Source organism: Myxine glutinosa, chromosome 1, assembly GCF_964187855.1.
Source record: "Myxine glutinosa chromosome 1, kmMyxGlut1.1, whole genome shotgun sequence".
NCBI classification, from domain to species: Eukaryota; Metazoa; Chordata; class Myxini; order Myxiniformes; family Myxinidae; genus Myxine; species Myxine glutinosa.
The window spans coordinates 188,475,736-188,493,332 of NC_136261.1; the positions used below are offsets into that span (position 1 = coordinate 188,475,736).

The window sequence follows — 17,597 nt, forward strand, 5'->3', positions numbered from 1 at the left end:
CGATTTTATGTGGTTGACCTTTGACCTTTTGACCAAAAATTCTTAATTTGCCTTCTCCATAGTCTCATAATAAAGCTTTGTTGTAAATTTGATGACAAAACTCAGATGATAAATTTAAATTTCAGGTCAATCAGATGAAAGTTGACGATTTTATGTGATGTTGACCTTTGACCTTTTGACCAAATTATTAATTTGCATTCTCCATATTCTCATAATAAAGCTTTGTTGAAAATTTCATGACAGTAACCCAAATGGTAAATTGAAATTTCAGGTCAATTGGATGAAAATGGATGATTTTATGTGATGCTGACCTTTGACCTTTTGACAAAATTATTAATTCGCCTTTTTTGTGTTATCATAATAACGCTTTGGTGAAAATTTGATGACAATAACTCAAATGGTAAAAAAAAGTTACGGTCCGGGCAGACACACACACACACACACACACACACACACACACACACACACACACACACACACACACACACACACACACACACACACAGACACAAATAAGTGACTCCATGACCCCGTCTCCTGCTATGCAGGGGACGGGCTAAAAATGCTCCATTTTACCATCATCAAATTTTTAACTTGATAATCTTAACTTAAATCATGTGACATTTCACGGCCATTCAGGGCCCACCAAAAGTAAGACAAGGGTTCCTCCACACAAGTCACTGAGAAATTCACTCAAGATGCTGATTTCATACAAAAATGCAAAGTGAACTAGAAAACATAATTTGACACGAAGGCATCGACAGATATGCTTCTGCGCATGTTAGATGTCAACCCATTCTTACATTTGATCTTAATTAAAGTTCGCACCAAAACTTTAAGGTCACAAGAGAAAGAGCGCGGGAGAGGAAATTGATGAGTAGAAGAGAGACAACATCAGATGCTTCCAACTCGAGTTATGGTCTGAAAAATGATTTTCAAAGGGCACCTGAGCTTTGACCTTTGACTTGTTGAATGCAATATTAAATCAGTTCATCTTTGTACATGTTCATACAGGTTCATACATGTGCCAACTTTGATTGAAATCCCTTAAGTGCTTCGTAAGTTATCGTGGTAACAAAAAAACCCGATAATGGACAGACGGACGAATGCACCCACACACACACGGATGAACAGCCAGGTGGACAAACTGAACACATGATGCCCCTGGCCTTCAGCAGTGGAGGCATAAAATTCGATAATATTCAGATGGAATAATCATTTATTTTTGAAATCCCCGTTTACTTTCCCGTTAAGTTATGCAGCTTAATGTTTGGCACACAGTGAACACCTCAACTACACACAGCACGTGGTACTGAGGTCAGTTTGTAAACATCAGTTGACAATTAGGAAACAGACTCACAAATTTCTCAGGACAAGGGAAGTCAAAAAGTTTAACAAGGCCCAAATCATCTCCTGTGGCAATGGTGAGTCCAGAGTGTGAAACACACGCACAGTTCACGTTCCGTTTCTCCAGTCCCCTTGGCCAAATGCCCTGCACCTCCTCACCCTGGGTACTGATGGGGCAGGGAAAGAGAATATGGGAAGGAGGAGTAGGAGGATCAGGATGAACAAATTTTATTCTGGGAAACCCCAGCATGCAAGAACTGAAGCCCTATAAGCTTCACATTTTGAAAGAATTCACCAAAAGATGTGGTACATTTGTAGGAAGCTGTATTGGGGTCTATGTAAGCTTTCTCTAATCGGTTATGGCAAATTATATCTCTTGAGTTATAAGGCTGAAGAAGAACAAAACTAGTGGGAAACTAGAACGGCACTCAGTAGAGAACATACCTCCGCCTGGTGAACAGTTTACGTTTTGTATCTCAGAGTAGACCAGAAAATCACAATACATAATTTATATAATGTAGAAACATTCTTCAGCAAAATTGAATCAATTAGTCCTTGTCAGACACCCAACCTGTCCAATAAGTTTTTTCCAAATCCATCCATAACTTTTTGAGATATCCTGCTATGTATAGTTTTTGGCCCTATCTCCCAATGGTGAAGAATCACTTAAAAAATTCTCGTATCTGCATCCGAATCGGGATCCTCACCAAAATTTAATCATTTCGTTCTTGTCACATACGCTACATCTCTGCTAAATTTTGTCAGAATCCGTCCACATCTTTTTGAGATATCTTGTTCACAAACGGACAGACAGGGGTGAAAACAACCTCCTTTTCGAAAACCTTTTTGAAAAAAACCTTTGGTGGCGGCGGTAATAATCAATGACACTTCAGTTTTCCTTCAGCCACTGACTCCTTTACATTGCACAAAGATTAATTGGATAAGATGAGTGGTTCGTTTTCTTTAAGAAGGGGTCCTAAACTTCTGAGCACATTATGCAATGAAAACCAGTCCACATGCCATTACAGTCGGACCCTGACATTCACGGGGGATACGTTCCTGGAAAATGCCGTGAATGTTGAATCTGCGAATGTGGGGGCATTGTTTCATTGGGAAAAGGGGGATAGGCTCCCAGCGGTTTGTGATTCATAAGGGAAAATCAAAAATCCCATGAAAAACCGGGAATACACCCATGAAAACCACAAATATGCGAAGCACAGCATAGGGCCGCGAATGTCAAAGAAGGTCAGAATAATGGCAAATACGCCTGCGAAAAACCATGAATACACTCGCGAAAAACCGTGGCTACATCTGCGAAAACGATGCTCACGAAAAACCACGAATACGCTCGTGAAAAACAGTGGCTACATCTGCGAAAACTATGCTCGCGAAAAACCGTAGATACATCTGCGAAAACTATGCTCGCGAAAAACCGTAGATACATCTGCGAAAAACTGCGAATATGCATAGCACAGGGCCGCGAATGTTGAAGCATGTCATAAAAACTGCACAAAGAATGTTAAACCACATGATTGTGCACATACAGTGACTTTAGGCATGAATGCATGGAAGAAGCTTCCATTTTTACCTCCATCAGCAACGGTGGATGGAAGTTATGTTTTCACCCCTGTCTGTCTGTTGGTCTCTGTCTGTCTGTCCGTTTGTGAACAAAATATCTCAAAAATTTGAGGACGGATTTGGACGAAACTTGGCAGAGATGTAGCGTATGTGACAAGGATGAAATGATTATATTTTGGTGAAGATCCGGATTCGGATCCGGCTAATATAATTTTTAAGTGATTCTTCACCATTGGGAGACATAACCAAATGGAAACATAAAATGGGCCAAAAACGAAACATAGCAGGATATCTCAAAAAGTTATGGATGGATTTGGACGAAACCTGGTGGTCAGGTTGTGTGTGTGACAAGGAAGAATCGATTCAATTTTGGTGAAGATCTGAATATGGATTCGGATATGAAAATTATTTAATTTTTTAAGTGATTCTTTACCATTGAGTGATGGGGCCAACCAGGCAGAGGTATGCTCTCTACTGAGTGCTGTTCTCGTTTCTCCCACCAGGGAGTAATGCATTCGCTCGTGTCCATCCGTATGTGTGTTTGTGTGTGTGTGTGTGTGTGTGTGTGTGTGTGTGTGTGTGTGTGTGTGTGTGTGTGTGTGCGTATGTTTGTGAACAAGATATCTGAAAACGTTCTGAACGGATTTGGATGAAAGTTGGTGGGATGATTGTCCTTGGGATAAGGAAGAATTGATTAGATTAGTTTAGAGTATGAAAGCTCAGGATATTATTCCAGATCCAGGAATTTTTTTAAATGAATCTTTCTGGGAATTTTTTTTTCTGTTTTCTTTTAAAAAACAATTTCTCTGCAATAATTGGACCAATTGAGAGCAAATTTTCACCATAGGAGGGACTCGGTCTGTAGAATATTTTAATGGTAATTATGACGTCACAGGTCACGTGGTTTGGCCGCCATATTGTTTTGAGTGAAAAACACTAAAATCCAATTTTCTCCAAAACGCCTGAACAGATCGAGGCCAATCTTTGCAGGCAGAATCGCATACCCATGACGAAAAAAAAGTCAATAAGCATGACGTCATGCATCACATGGTTTCAGAGATATGATGTTTTTAAGCACAAACCATTAAAACCTAGCTCCTCCCTAATTTGTGATCCAATCGAGGGGAAACTGCACAGATCTGTTCAGCATATCAGTCTACTAAAATGTCCTTTTGGAATTAGCGATAGGTCCCGTGGTTTGGCAGATATCGTTAATTAAACGCAAATAATAAAATCATTTATATCTTGAAAAACTTCATTGATCGACGTGAAACTTCATACTGTAGTAAAAGTCATGAAGAGTAACAAGTGTGCAAAATTTGAAGATGATTGGATGTACGGTCTGGAAGCTAGAAGTTGTTATTGCGTGAAGAAGGAGTCTTCGACTGTGGAGATTAATTATTTATCACATGTGGAGATTTATCACAAAAGATCGCATATTCACACAGGGTTGTGAGAGGCTGAAGATGAAGAAACCTCGCATGGGCTTCCCTGACCAAATAAATAATTCTGGTTCTGGCTCTGCAATTTTCAGGTTTATTACTCCTGCCAGGGAGTAATGCATTCGATCGTGTCTGTCCGTGTGTGTGTTCGTATGTTCGTGTGTTTGTGAACAAGATATCTGGAAAAGTTCTGAATGGATTTGGATGAAAGTTGGTGGGATGAATGCCCTTGGGATAAGGAAGAATTGATTAGTTTTTGGTGAAGCTCAGGATATTATTCCGGATCCAGGAATATTTTTGGAAAATTTTTGGGAATTTTTTTTCTGTTTTACTGCATTTAAGCTTTTATTCTTATTCTTAAATGATGTTTTTCTCCTCTAATTCCGAGATATATCAAAATAAATTCTCTGACATTTAGGGCCTACTTTCTTTTTCATTTATTGTTTTGGGGAGAGGGGATGTTAAACAAAACGTATTATTCCAACTAAACCCACGGCAGGAGTATGCGCTCTCCTGAGTGGCGTTCTAGTTTGAACTGTAATGTGCACAGGTGGTGGAAAATGGTTTATGTGGCTGGAAGTGGTTTTATGTGTAATTGCGTGGAAGATACTTTTAGAAGTGATTGCTTCTACACGAGCGCACGGCTGGTGGGAGATGATTTCTTTTGCTTCCGCAACAAAAACCATGTAAACGCAATTCACAGGATCGCAAATGTATAAGAAGTTTGCATTTTATCGAACACGAATATGCGGGGTCCATTAATGTTGGGACCGCGAATGTCGGGATCCGACTGTACTTATTTAATCGATAAAGGTGAAATCATGCAATACAACTTCAATATCAGAAAATAATATGTTTTGCGAATTGATCATTGGAATAAAAATTCATGATATTCTGACCAAAGATAAGGGAATACACGTCTCTCTGATGGGAATGTCGGTAATCCACTTGGGATAAACCCTAAGAGCATTGTATCATAGTTATCAAGGACTCCCTTCTGTCTTTATTTGTACCTCCCACACCAAATGTGGGCAGAGGTTGTGTTTTCACCCCTGTTTGTCTGTTTGTCTGAGAGCAGGTTGTCTCAAAAAGTTATGGATGTATTGGGAAGAAACTTGGTGGACAGGTTAGGTGTGTGACAAGGATGAATTGAATAGATTTTGGCGAAAATCCAGATTCTAAATTTTTATAAGCAAGAAAATTTACCATTAGTATAAAGATTCTTTACCATTGAGAGATTGGGCCAAAAACTAAATTTACCACTGATTAAAAAAATTATGAATGAGTTTTGACTAATCGAGGTGGATGAGTTGGTTCGGTGACAAGAACAAGTTGATTAGATTTTGGTTCAGGTCCGATTCCAGATCCGGCCTATCAGTGGATAGAAAACATAAACTGTTCAGCCTGGTGGAGGTGTGCGCTCTAACGAGTGCTGTTCTCGTTTCCTATCCAGTGATAGGACCTCGTACGTGCATTTGATTAGTGTTTTGGAATGCGTCAGATGTATGAATTGTACTACATGGTAAGAGTAACCGAGAAACCATCAAAGGACAGCGATTTTACCCGTCGAGGATTGAAAGCCTGGAGCTGGTTTAATGTCAATACCACCAAAAAGCTTTTGCTTGGAAATAATAGATTATGAGATGCATCAACCATTGATGTGATGTAATAGCAGAAAATCTCGAGTCACCAAGACTGTTGCTAATAGTTTTTTAATGGCCATAATGAATCCCACCATCTTTTGGGGTTAGCTGTAAGCCTGGTGTTGGCTTAGCGGTTAGGGTGCCGGCTTGGGATCCTAGGATCCTGGGTTCCAATCCTGGTCGATCCCTGAATTAACACCAAGGGGGTTGACTCAGTCTCATTCTTCTGAGGTTGGCAAATTGAATACCAGTTCACTGGTAATTCCCTAAGTGTCGCAGTCGGCGACTAATGGGGTTGGTGGCAGGAAGGGCATCCGGCCATAAAACATTGCTTCAAAAAGGGGACCATGGTGGCCAAAAAAGGCCAACCCCCACTCTGCGGGGAAAAATGGCCTCTAAAGGCGGTTCTTTTTCTTTTTTGGGGGGGTCAGCTGTGAGGGATGTTTTGGCCCAAGTCATTAATGAACCACTTCAGCCTGACATGTGACTGTACTTGGTTTGGACCTAGTAATTTGTTCAGGGTTCTGGTGATAACTTGCCTACTTTTACCGACAAACAGAGCGGGACCTTTAACGTCCACCAACTCACGCTAGCAAATGGTTCCTTCGGTTAATTTTGGTGATGTAACACCTGGCCTGTAGAGCACCATTCTGAAACAGCTCACCAATGCACAACCCTGTCAAATTTGAGTCTCTAAGAGCTAACCCTAACTTAATTTATATAGTTCATTCCAAACTGCTATATGAATATATTTTCACAATTTAATTGTACACACACAAATGTACCTGGTCCATGATGCCCAGGTGATCCTATCTATCTGCAGTGCATCCGTCACGGCGTGACCCGAAGGAACTTCGTAAACCATCCGCTGGAAGACACCGGTAGAGACCTGAATGAAAACACGTCTGTCTGCATCACCAGACAATGGCACAACTATACAATGCACCACAAACTGGCTTGAACTGGAATTTCAGCGGAAGTATTTAAATAGTGTCTTGGCGTGCGGTAAATTTAATTTGAGAGCTCCCACGTTGCCAAGAAACTCTTTTTTTCCAAACCCGGCTGAACGCTGCCATCCGAGGCAGAGCCTTTGTGAACACACCTGTATGAACTTGGCATCGGCTGAAAAGTCAAGCTGCAGCACAAAGCCAGGAACGTCCCTGCAGTACCCGCAACGTGCCAGTGATGGGCCCTGTGATAGGTCATAGAAGTCCATGGCGTTTTCGAAAGTCCCCACAGCCAGGTATCGAGAGTCGGGGCTGAACCTTCATTTATAAAAAGCATCACAGGGGAATGAAAATATATGTCCAAAAAGGCTTGAATTCACAAGTCTTTGTTCAGCTTACAACTTCAGTTACGCTTCAGAGTCTTTCATGGAGAAATAAAAAAGCAAGCTGGAGAACTTATTTATTCAAGGATTCTAACCGCAGATGTTTTTTTTTTTCTGACATCTGTGGTTTGACGTGATGCAATATGTTGGTTAAATGTCAGGCTTCTGGTCACTGACTTAGAACTAGTTCTAAGCCGACGAGGCCAAAAGGACAAAATGGCTATCTTTGGAATGGTTCTATGTTAATTGGATATACGTATGCAACTCCAATTCGCCATCTCTCGGTGACAAGTGAAAGGTGCTTCTGGGGAGAGCAACTGGTGTATTTATCATAAAAATGTCTGCAAAAAAGAACCTATCATATAACAAGTACAAGAAGTTTTAATTAAAACAAAAGCCGCGTCGATGTTACACAATGCCTAGATGCAGCTGTGCCTATAACGTCGATGTTATAGGCACAGGACATTCCTATTGATTCGATTACTTGGTTATTTTTGTGCAAAGTGAAAATATATCTCGGCAATTTCCCGTGTGTGGCGACGAATTTTTAATATATCTCGGCATTTTCCCGTCTGTTATTTCAGGCGGTGTATGACTGACCATGCCGCGATTTTAAAAAAATATATCTCGGCAATTTCCCGTGTGTGGCGACACGTGAACGAAGCTATGCTCCTCTCTCCACATTATTGTGACGACGTATAAATTAAATATTTCATCGTGACGATTGTCATCAAATGGACGAATTTTTAATATATCTCGGCATTTTCCCGTCTGTTATTTCGGGCGGTGTATGACAGCATGCCGCGATTTAAACAAAATATATATATCTCGGCATTTTCCCATCTGTTATTTCGGGCGGTGTATGACTGACCATGCCGCGATTTAAAAAATATATATCTCAATGGACTTGAAGTTACAGGCCTTTGAGAATTCATTTAGTTCTATAAAGGGCAACTTTCATCGGATTTTCTTCCCGTTTTTTTTCAACCGAGTCTAAAACTATGTTAGCGACTGTGAAAAATGAAATGATATATCGAATTTGATTTGAAATAAAACTGTGTGAGAGAGGAAGACACCACGGGCCTACAAAACAGGCCTTAAAGCTATGCGAGTTAATAAAATGGTGGATATTTGTTTATATGAAGCCTCTCCCAGAATGGGTGGAGCTATGGTTCCCAGAATGGGTGGAGCTTTGAGGTTTTGTCTTCTCTGCAAGAACAAGAAGAAGAACAAGAAGAAGAACAACAACAACAACAGCAGAGGGCACTCTATGACAAGCGTCTGCGACGCGGCTAAACAACACAACGTCAGTTTGTGTTTGTACAGGTGCCTACTCCCCTTCGTTATTGTAGCTTTTAAAGGCCAATCTTTTAACACGAATGAATGTTCACTCCGGTCCATTTTTGAGGAAAAAAACAAACTCGACAAACATTTTCAATAAAAGAGTAATTATGTCTCTAATGTTGGGATTGTAGACGGTGGCTTGCTAACCGAGCCTCAAGGGTGGTGTACAGAAGCGTTTTTTTTTTTTAACAACAAATAAAAGGTGCAGGGAGGTGAAATTCGCTGCATGTGATGTGCAACGTAAGCAGAGTAAAACGAGTGTACATTTACATCTGTAGGATGTCTAATAAATCAAGAAGATAAAAGCACACTTACACGAGGCTGAGGCTTCAGACTTTGGCATGCTCATGAGGCTGCACCGTCGAATAAACCATTCCAATTCATCATTTTTGATGGGCTTTTTACTTGTGTGTGTATATATATATATATATATATATATATATATATATATATATATATATATATATACATATATATATATAAATAAACATAGGACACACTCACACACACGGTGAAAATGAATAAATCGACAAGACAGATGAACAAAGAGCAAACATAGAAACAACACCAGAGTGAGTAAGAAAGACTGCAGGTACCATACAGTGCTTTCAGAAAGTATTCAGACCCCTTCACTTTTTCACATTTTGTTATGTTGCAGCCTTATGCTGAAATCGTTTAAATTCATTTTTTTCCCTCATCAATCTACACTCAATACCCCATAATGACAAAGAGAAAACAGGATTTTAGAAAGTTTTGCAAATTTATTAAAAAGAAAAAACTGAAATATCACATTGACATAAGTATTCAGACCCTTTGCTATGACACTTGAAATTTAGCTCAGGTGCCTCCCATTTCTCTTGATCATCTTTGAGATGTTTATACAGCTTGATTGGAGTCCACCTGTGGTAAATTCAATTGATTGGACATGATTTGGAAAGGCACACACCTGTCTATATAAGGTCTCACAGCTGCCAATGCATATCAGAGCAAAAACCAAGCCATGAGGTCGAAGGAACTGCCTGCAGAGCTCAGAGACAGGATTGTGTCGAGGCACAGATCTGGGGAAGCCTACAAAAAATATTCTGCTGCATTGAAGATTCCCAAGAGCACAGTGGCCTCCATAATTCTTAAATGGAGGAAGTTTGGAACAACCAGGACTCTTCCTCGAGCTGGCCGCCCGGCCAAACTGAGCAATCGGGGGAGAAGGGCCTTGGTAAGAGAGGTGACCAAGAACCGGATGGTCACTCTGGCTGAGCTCCAGAGATCCTGTGTGGAGATGGGAGAAACTTCCAGAAGGACAACCATCACTGCAACACTCCACCGATCTGGGCTTTATGGCAGAGTGGCCAGACGTAAGCCTCTCCTCAATGAAAGACACATGGAAGCCCGCTGGGAGTTTGCAAAAAAGCACCTGAAGGACTCTCAGACTGTGAGAAACACGATTCTGTGGTCTGATGAAACCAAGATTGAACTATTTGGCCTAAATTCTTAGCGTCATGTCTGGAGGAAACCAGGCACCGCACATCACCTGCTCAATACTATCCCAACGGTGAAGCATGGTGGTGGCAGCATCATGCTGTGGGGGTGTTTTTCAGCAGCAGGGACTGGGGGACTAGTCAGGGTTGAGGGAACAATGAACGGAGCAAAATACAGAGATATCCTTAATGAAAACCTGAAACAGAGCGCTCAGGACCTCAGACTGGGCCGAAGGTTCACTTTCCAACAGGACAAAGACCCTAAGCACACAGCCAAGACAACGCAGGAGTGGCTTAGGGGCAACTCTGTGAAGGTCCTTGAGTGGTCCAGCCAGAGCCCTGACTTGAACCCAATCGAACATCTCTGGAGAGACCTGAAAATGGCTGTCCACCGACGGTCCCCATCCAACCTGACAGAGCTTGAGAGGATCTGCAGAGAAGAATGGTACAAAATCCCCAAATCCAGGTGTGCAAAGCTTGTCACTACACGTCGTACCCAAGAAGACTCGAGGCTGTAATCGCTGCCAAAGGTGCTTCAACTAAGTACTGAGTGAAGGGTCTGAATACTTATGTCAATGTGATATTTCAGTATTTTATTTTTAATAAATTTGCAAAACTTTCTAAAATCCTGTTTTCTCTTTGTCATTATGGGGTATTGAGTGTAGATTGATGAGGGAAAAAATGAATTTAAACGATTTCAGCATAAGGCTGCAACATAACAAAATGTGAAAAAGTGAAGGGGTCTGAATACTTTCTGAATGCATTGTAAACCTGAAACTCCAAGATGAACAACACACTCGGGTATACGTAGAGTCGGGTAGACGATGCAAGATGGCATTACCTTGCACTTTTTAAAATACTTGGGGAAAATAAGCACGGAATAAGAAGCGAGGCGGTTCAACAGATGAGAAAAAGGGAACTTTGCTTGAACTTTGATATGATGCACTAATAGAAAAATAGAATAATTGAACATCCCCTTGAAAGGACAGATAGCCATTTATACACCACCAGCCTGGACTAACAACCATGAGGACGCAAGATAAGCTTAGGCCACAATATTTCAAGTCATATCAACATAGGTTGTCAACAGTTGTTTTGGACTTAAGATCCACCACTATGACAAAACGGTCAATATGTAGGTTTTTATCTGGAGATAGACCCAGACTCTCACTCCTCTCCGAACCCTCCCACTCCGAGCTCTTTGGTTTCCACCCCAACCTCCATGTGTGCTTGTTTATTATAATGAAAAATCTTTACGGCACAAAAGATTCCATCAATAAAATAGACAGATTGCCATTTGGCCCTTGATGTCAGTGCCATATCGACACCACACTCACTTTTATATATTGCAGTGGGGTAACTAATGAGGACATTAGGAGATGTGCAGGAGTATGGGACATTTGCGAAAAGGCATGGGAGGTACATCTGCATTGGTTGGAGGATGTGTTCAGGAGAGAACAGAGTGATGTGGTCAGGCAAGACTATAATACAAATGCAGTTGGCAGGAGGAGAAGGGGCAAACTAAAGTTGAGGAGGAGAGAAATGGCGATGAGGGACATGCGAGAAGTGTGGGTGCAGAGAGAGGATGCTTGTGTTAGAGGAATGTGGAGAGCAAAAACTTGTGTAGTCGACCCCTGCACAAGAAGGTAGGATTAAATGTGGTCATGAGAGTAGTTGGACACTAATTGCACAACTAACCCCAAGCAGTGTAGTTGGCCAGGGTACTGGCATACAATGCATGGTCAACTATATAGAACGGCACTCGGTAGAGCGCATACCTACACCAGGCTGAACAGTCTATGTTTTGCATCCCACCTCTGGACCCAATCATCTGGACCCGGATCTGAACCAAAATCGAATCAGCTTGTTCTTGTCACCTAACCAACTCATCCACCTAGTTTTGTCATAATTCGCCCGTAACTTTTTGAAATATAAAGAGACATATCGTTTTGGCCCGATCTCTAAATGGTGGAATTTTTTTTTTTTTAAATATCTCATATACGGATCCGGATCTTCACCGAAGTCTAATCAATTCGTCCTTGTCACACGACCAACGTGTTCACCAAGTATGTCCGAATCCGTCCATAACTTTTTGAGATACCGTGCTATATATAGTTTTTGGTCCTATCTCTCAATGGTGAAGAATCACTTTAAAATTACACTATCCAGATCCATGTCCGGATCTTCCTCAAAATCTAAGAAATCCGTCCTTGTCACACACCCAACCTGTCCACCAAATTTCATCCAAATGCATCCGCAACATTTTGAGATATCCTGCTCACAGACAAACAGACAGATGTAAAATCGGTCAGAGACCGAGGACTTGCCGGAATGTACTTTTTTATCGGCCATTTAAGAATTATGACGTCATAATGGAGGCACCTATGACATCATCATTAACATATTTTATTCCCCATGGAGAGTTCTTTACAATGAGCCATGTCTCAATTTTTTCTATTCAGCACTTTCGGATATTTAGAGGTGTAATGTTTTTCGGTTTTTCCAAGATGGCGGCCGATCCATGTGACTGATGACGTCATCATTTTTTTTTTCTCCCCCAGTTTATGCCGACATGGCGCTCAAGAAATTGCATCTTGATTGGATGAAGTTTTGTACTTGTCGAATTATGACATTGAAGGAGCTGCGCTCCAACGCGAGTCGAAAGAATTGACGCGACCAAAGACGGAATTCGTCCGAGTTGCTTTATTGAAACAAAACAGCTCAGGTATTCTCACAAGCCCGTTTATCGGGCAGCAATATATATACACATTTATGCCGGGGCGTTTGCCCGGGAAAACCGAGACCGGGCATGCCCGGGTGTCAAGGGCGAGTCCTGGAAAGGCGAGTCTGGACATGCCCGGGCGTCCTGGACGCGGCCTGGCAAGTCGAGGCTGGGCGTGCCCGAGCGCTCTGGGCGAGCCCTGGAAAGGCGAGAGCGGGCATGCCCGGACGCACTGGGCGAGCCCTGGAAAGGCGAGTCTGGACATGCCCGGGCGTCCTGGACGCGGCCTGGCAAGTCGAGGCTGGGCATGCCCGGGCGCTCTGGGCGAGCCCTGGAAAGGCGAGAGCGGGCATGCCCGGGAAAGACGAGACCGGGCGTGCCCGGGAACAGCGAGTCCGGGCATGCCCAGGAGAGGCGCGTCTGGGCCCGTCCGGACGAGCCCGGCATGGCGATCGCGCCCTTGCCGCGTCCTGGCAGGTGCAAGGCGATTGTGTACATTCAGCGGGAACCGCTACACACGCCCCTCCAGAATCGACCTGCACCGGCAGGGTCAATTTAAGGGGGGTCCGGATGACCCGGCCGAAGCGACCCCTGGAGTGTCGTGGGGGGGGGGGGGGGGGGTCCGATCCGGTGGTGGGTGGTCGAGCGGGGGGAACTGTAGACGGGGGGCGGCCTCGCCGCGGAGGAAGGGCCAACCGTGGTGGTCGGTCGACGTCCACGTGCGCCGGTTTGAGGCGGTCCACAGAGATCCGGTCCGACCGGCCGCCGACGTCGAAGGACTTGTCGCCCCGTCGCAGGACCCGGAAGGGCCCGTCGTACGGCGGCCGGAGTGGCCCCCGGTGCACGTCATGACGCACAAAGACGTACTCCGCTGTGCGAAGCGCCGGGGGGACGTAGGACTGGGGGCCACCGTGGCGGAACGTTGGCACGGGGGCAAATCGTCGGGCGGCCTCCTGGAGGTCCGAGCACTGGTGTGCGGCGGACCAGGGACTGGTAGCGTCGGGCACGAACTCGCCCGGGACGCGGAGCGGCTGGCCGTAGACGAGCTCGGCGGCGGACGCCCGGAGGTCATCCTTGGGGGCCGTGCGGAGGCCCAAAAGGACCCACGGCAGCCGGTCGGTCCAACCGTCGTCCTGAAGGCCGGCCATGAGTGCGGCCTTCATGGAGCGGTGAAACAGCTCGCACAACCCGTTGGCTTGAGGGTGGTAGGCCGTGGTGCGGTGCAGCGTGACCCCCAACGAGCGGGCGACCGCGCCCCAAAGTTCGGACGTGAACTGTGGGCCGCGGTCGGACGAGATGTCCGCCGGTGCGCCGAAGCGCGCGACCCAGGTGGCGATGAACGCCTGCGCCACGTCGGCGGTGGTGGTGGAGGTGAGGGGCACGGCCTCCGGCCACCTGGTGGTCCTGTCCACCATGGTGAGCAGGTGGGTGAACCCCCGCGATGGGGGCAGGGGACCCACCAGGTCCACGTGGACGTGGTCGAAACGCCATGCAGGCACGGTGAAAGGTGCTAGCGGGGCCTGGGTGTGGCGGTGGACCTTGGCCCGCTGGCAGGCCGTGCAGGCGTTGGCCCAGTCGCGGACGTTCCGTCGAAGGCCGTGCCAGACGAAACGCGCCGACACCAGCTTCTGAGAAGCTTTCCGGCCCGGGTGAGAAAGGCCGTGGATGGAGGCGAAGATGCGGCGCTGCCAGGAAACGGGCACGATGGGGCGAGGCTGGCCCTGGGAGACGTCGCAGAGCAGGACGGTGCCCGCGAAGGGGATGTCGGCCAGGCGGAGGCCCGTGTCCGCCGCCCGGAGGGCCTGCACCGAGGTGTCGGTGGTCTGGTCGGCCGCCATGAGCGCGAAGTCCACGCCGAGGTGGACCGTGTTCGCGCTGGCCCGAGAAAGACAGTCGGCCACGGCGTTGTCTTTGCCGGCGACGTGCCGGATGTCCGTGGTGAATTCCGACACGGTGGAGAGGTGGCGCTGCTGGCGGGCCGACTACGGCTCCGTGACTTTGGCCATTGCGTAGACCAACGGCTTGTGGTCGACGAAAGCCGTGAACGGGCGGCCCTCCAGGAGGTGTCGGAAATGGCGAACGGCCAGGAATAGACCGAGCAGCTCGCGGTCGAACGTGCTGTATTTTAACTCGTTCGGCTGGAGCTGCCGGCTGAAATAAGCGAGTGGCTGCCAAACCCAGTCCACCCATTGTTCATGGACGGCGCCCACCGCGTAGTTGGAGGCGTCCGTAGTGAGGGCGGTGGGCGCGTTGAACACCAGGTGAGCCAGCAGCGTTGCGTCGGCGAGGGCCCGTTTTGCGCTCGCGAAGGCCGCGTCCATGGCCGCGGACCAAACGATGTCATGCTTGGCCGGCTTATCCCAGAGGGCCTCGTAAAGGGGCCGCATGAGCTGAGCAGCGCGGGGCACGAATCGGTGATAAAAATTCACCATGCCGAGGAACTCTTATAGGGCCTTGATGGAACGGGGACGCGGGAACGTGGTGATGGCCTCGACCTTGGTCGGCAGCGGCACGGCCCCGGTCTTGGTGATGCGATGGCCCAAAAAGTCAAAGGTCATCGTGCCGAAGTGGCATTTGGCCGGGTTGACAATTAAGCCGTGCTCGCTGAGGCGAACCGAACAGTGTTCGGAGGTGGAGGAGGTGCTCGGCGCGGGACGTGCTGGTGACGAGGATGTCGTCCAGATAGATGAAAAGAAATGGCAGGTCGCGCAGCACGCCGTCCATTAAGCGCTGGAACGCCTGCGCCGCGTTCTTGAGGCCAAACGGCATCCTCAAAAATTCGAACAGGCCGAACGGCGTGATGACGACCGTCTTCGGGACGTCGGCCGCCCGGACAGGTACCTGGTGGTATCCCCGTATCAGGTCAATTTTGGAAATATGACCCGTCCCACCAAACGGGCGGAAAAGTCCTGGATGTGTGGGATCGGGTACCTGTCGGGGGTGGTAGCGTCGTTGAGACGGCGGTAGTCGCCACACGGGCGCCATCCGCCCCCCGGCTTTGGCACGATGTGCAGTGGTGAGGCCCACGCGCTATTGGAGCGCCGCACGATGCCGAGGTGCTCCAATGCGTCGAACTCGGCCTTTGCCATGGCGAGCTTGGCCGGGTCGAGGCGGCGGGCCCTGGCGTAGACCGGTGGGCCCGTAGTGGGTATGTGGTGCTCGATCCCATGCCGTACTGCGACGGCCGAAAACGTCGGCCGCGTGAGGGCCGGGAATTCCGCGAGCAGGCGAGCGAACTCGTTCGCCGTCGGGAGGGCGCACGCCAGTTCGGTCGGCGCGGAGCTGCTCATCGTGCACGCCAGGGAGCTGAAGGTCTCGGCGTTGACAAGGCGACGACGTTTGACGTCGACCAGCAGCCCGTGCGCGCAGAGGAAGAAAGCCCAGCAAAGCCATGGGGACGCAGGCGGTCACAAAGGTCCACTGAAAGCGCTGGCTGCCGAAGCAGAGGGTGACGTCGCGCGGGCCGAAAGTGCATATGGCCGAGCCATTAGCAGCGACCAAAGAGGGGCCGCAAACGGCGTCCCGCCTGTCCTGCTCGGAGGCGGGTATGACGCTCAGTTGGGCGCCGGTGTCACAACGGAAGCGCCGCCCGCGGACGCTTTGTCCCGAATAAAAAGCAAATTGCCCCGAGTGGCCGGCGCTCATGGCTGGGAAAGAGAGCCGGCCCCGGCCGTTTCCCGACTTGCCGAAAGTGCACGGGGGTCGGCACATCCGAGCTCTGTGTCCGAACCTGGCGTGGTAATAACACCACGCCTGGTCAGGTGGAGGCCCCGGCCGTCGTGTCGGAAGCGGTCGGCGCGGCGTGGCGGCCGCCAGTTGCACTGGCAGTTCGGCCTCCAACCGCGCAGGGTGCTCGGGCGTCGCCTCGGATGGCGGCAGGCTCCAGGTAGCCCGCGCCGATGTGTTGGCCCGCCGAGGGAGATCTTATCGGCTTCCCTGGCGAGGGCGCGGGGATCGGTGATCGACATGCCAGCCAGGGCGAGGCGTACCGGGTGAGGCAGCTGGCGAAGGAACAGCTCGCGGAACAGAAAATCCGGAGAGTGCTCAGCGAGCAACGAGAGCATATAGTCCATGCACTCGGACGGGCGCGTGTCGCCGAGCTCGGGCAGGGCGAGCAGGCGCCGTGCGCGTGCCGCCGGTGAGAGGGCGAAAGCATCGAGGAGGAGCGTCTTCAGCGCGTCATACTTGTCGGCAGCCGACGGTGCTCGGGGAGGCTCAGGGCGCGGGCCGCGGTGGTGGAACCGAGCGCTGCCACGACGTGGTGGAAGCGGGTGTCGTCCGCGGTGATGCCTCGCAGGGTGAACTGGGAGTCCGCCTGGGCGAACCAAACAGCCGCGTGAGCCTCCCAGAAGGTAGGCAGTTTAAGAGTCACTGCCGTGTCCATGTCGGTAGGTCACCAGTGAAGGAGCTGCGCTCCAACGCGAGTCGAAAGAATTGACGCGACCAAAGACGGAATTCGTCCAAGTTGCTTTATTGAAACAAAACAGCTCAGGTATTCTCACAAGCCCGTTTATCGGGCAGCAATATATATACACATTTATGCCGGGGCGTTTGCCCGGGAAAACCGAGACCGGGCATGCCTGGGTGTCAAGGGCGAGTCCTGGAAAGGCGAGTCTGGACATGCCCGGGCGTCCTGGGACGCGGCCTGGCAAGTCGAGGCTGGGCGTGCCCGAGCGCTCTGGGCGAGCCCTGGAAAGGCGAGAGCGGGCATGCCCG

At 48.0% G+C, this 17,597-nt stretch overlaps 1 protein-coding gene across 1 annotated transcript in view; it reads right to left on the reverse strand.

Moving 5' to 3' along the window:
• Window positions 1–17,597, reverse strand: part of LOC144892913 (echinoderm microtubule-associated protein-like 6) — a 45,579-nt gene that overhangs the window by 1,772 nt on the left and 26,210 nt on the right. The window contains exons 6-8 of the mRNA XM_078781394.1: window positions 7,113–7,275; window positions 6,796–6,899; window positions 1,361–1,514 (exon numbers count right to left, since the gene is read on the reverse strand). Of these exons, the coding sequence (XP_078637520.1) occupies window positions 1,361–1,514; window positions 6,796–6,899; window positions 7,113–7,275 (421 nt within the window). The remainder of the gene's footprint in view (window positions 1–1,360; window positions 1,515–6,795; window positions 6,900–7,112; window positions 7,276–17,597) is intronic.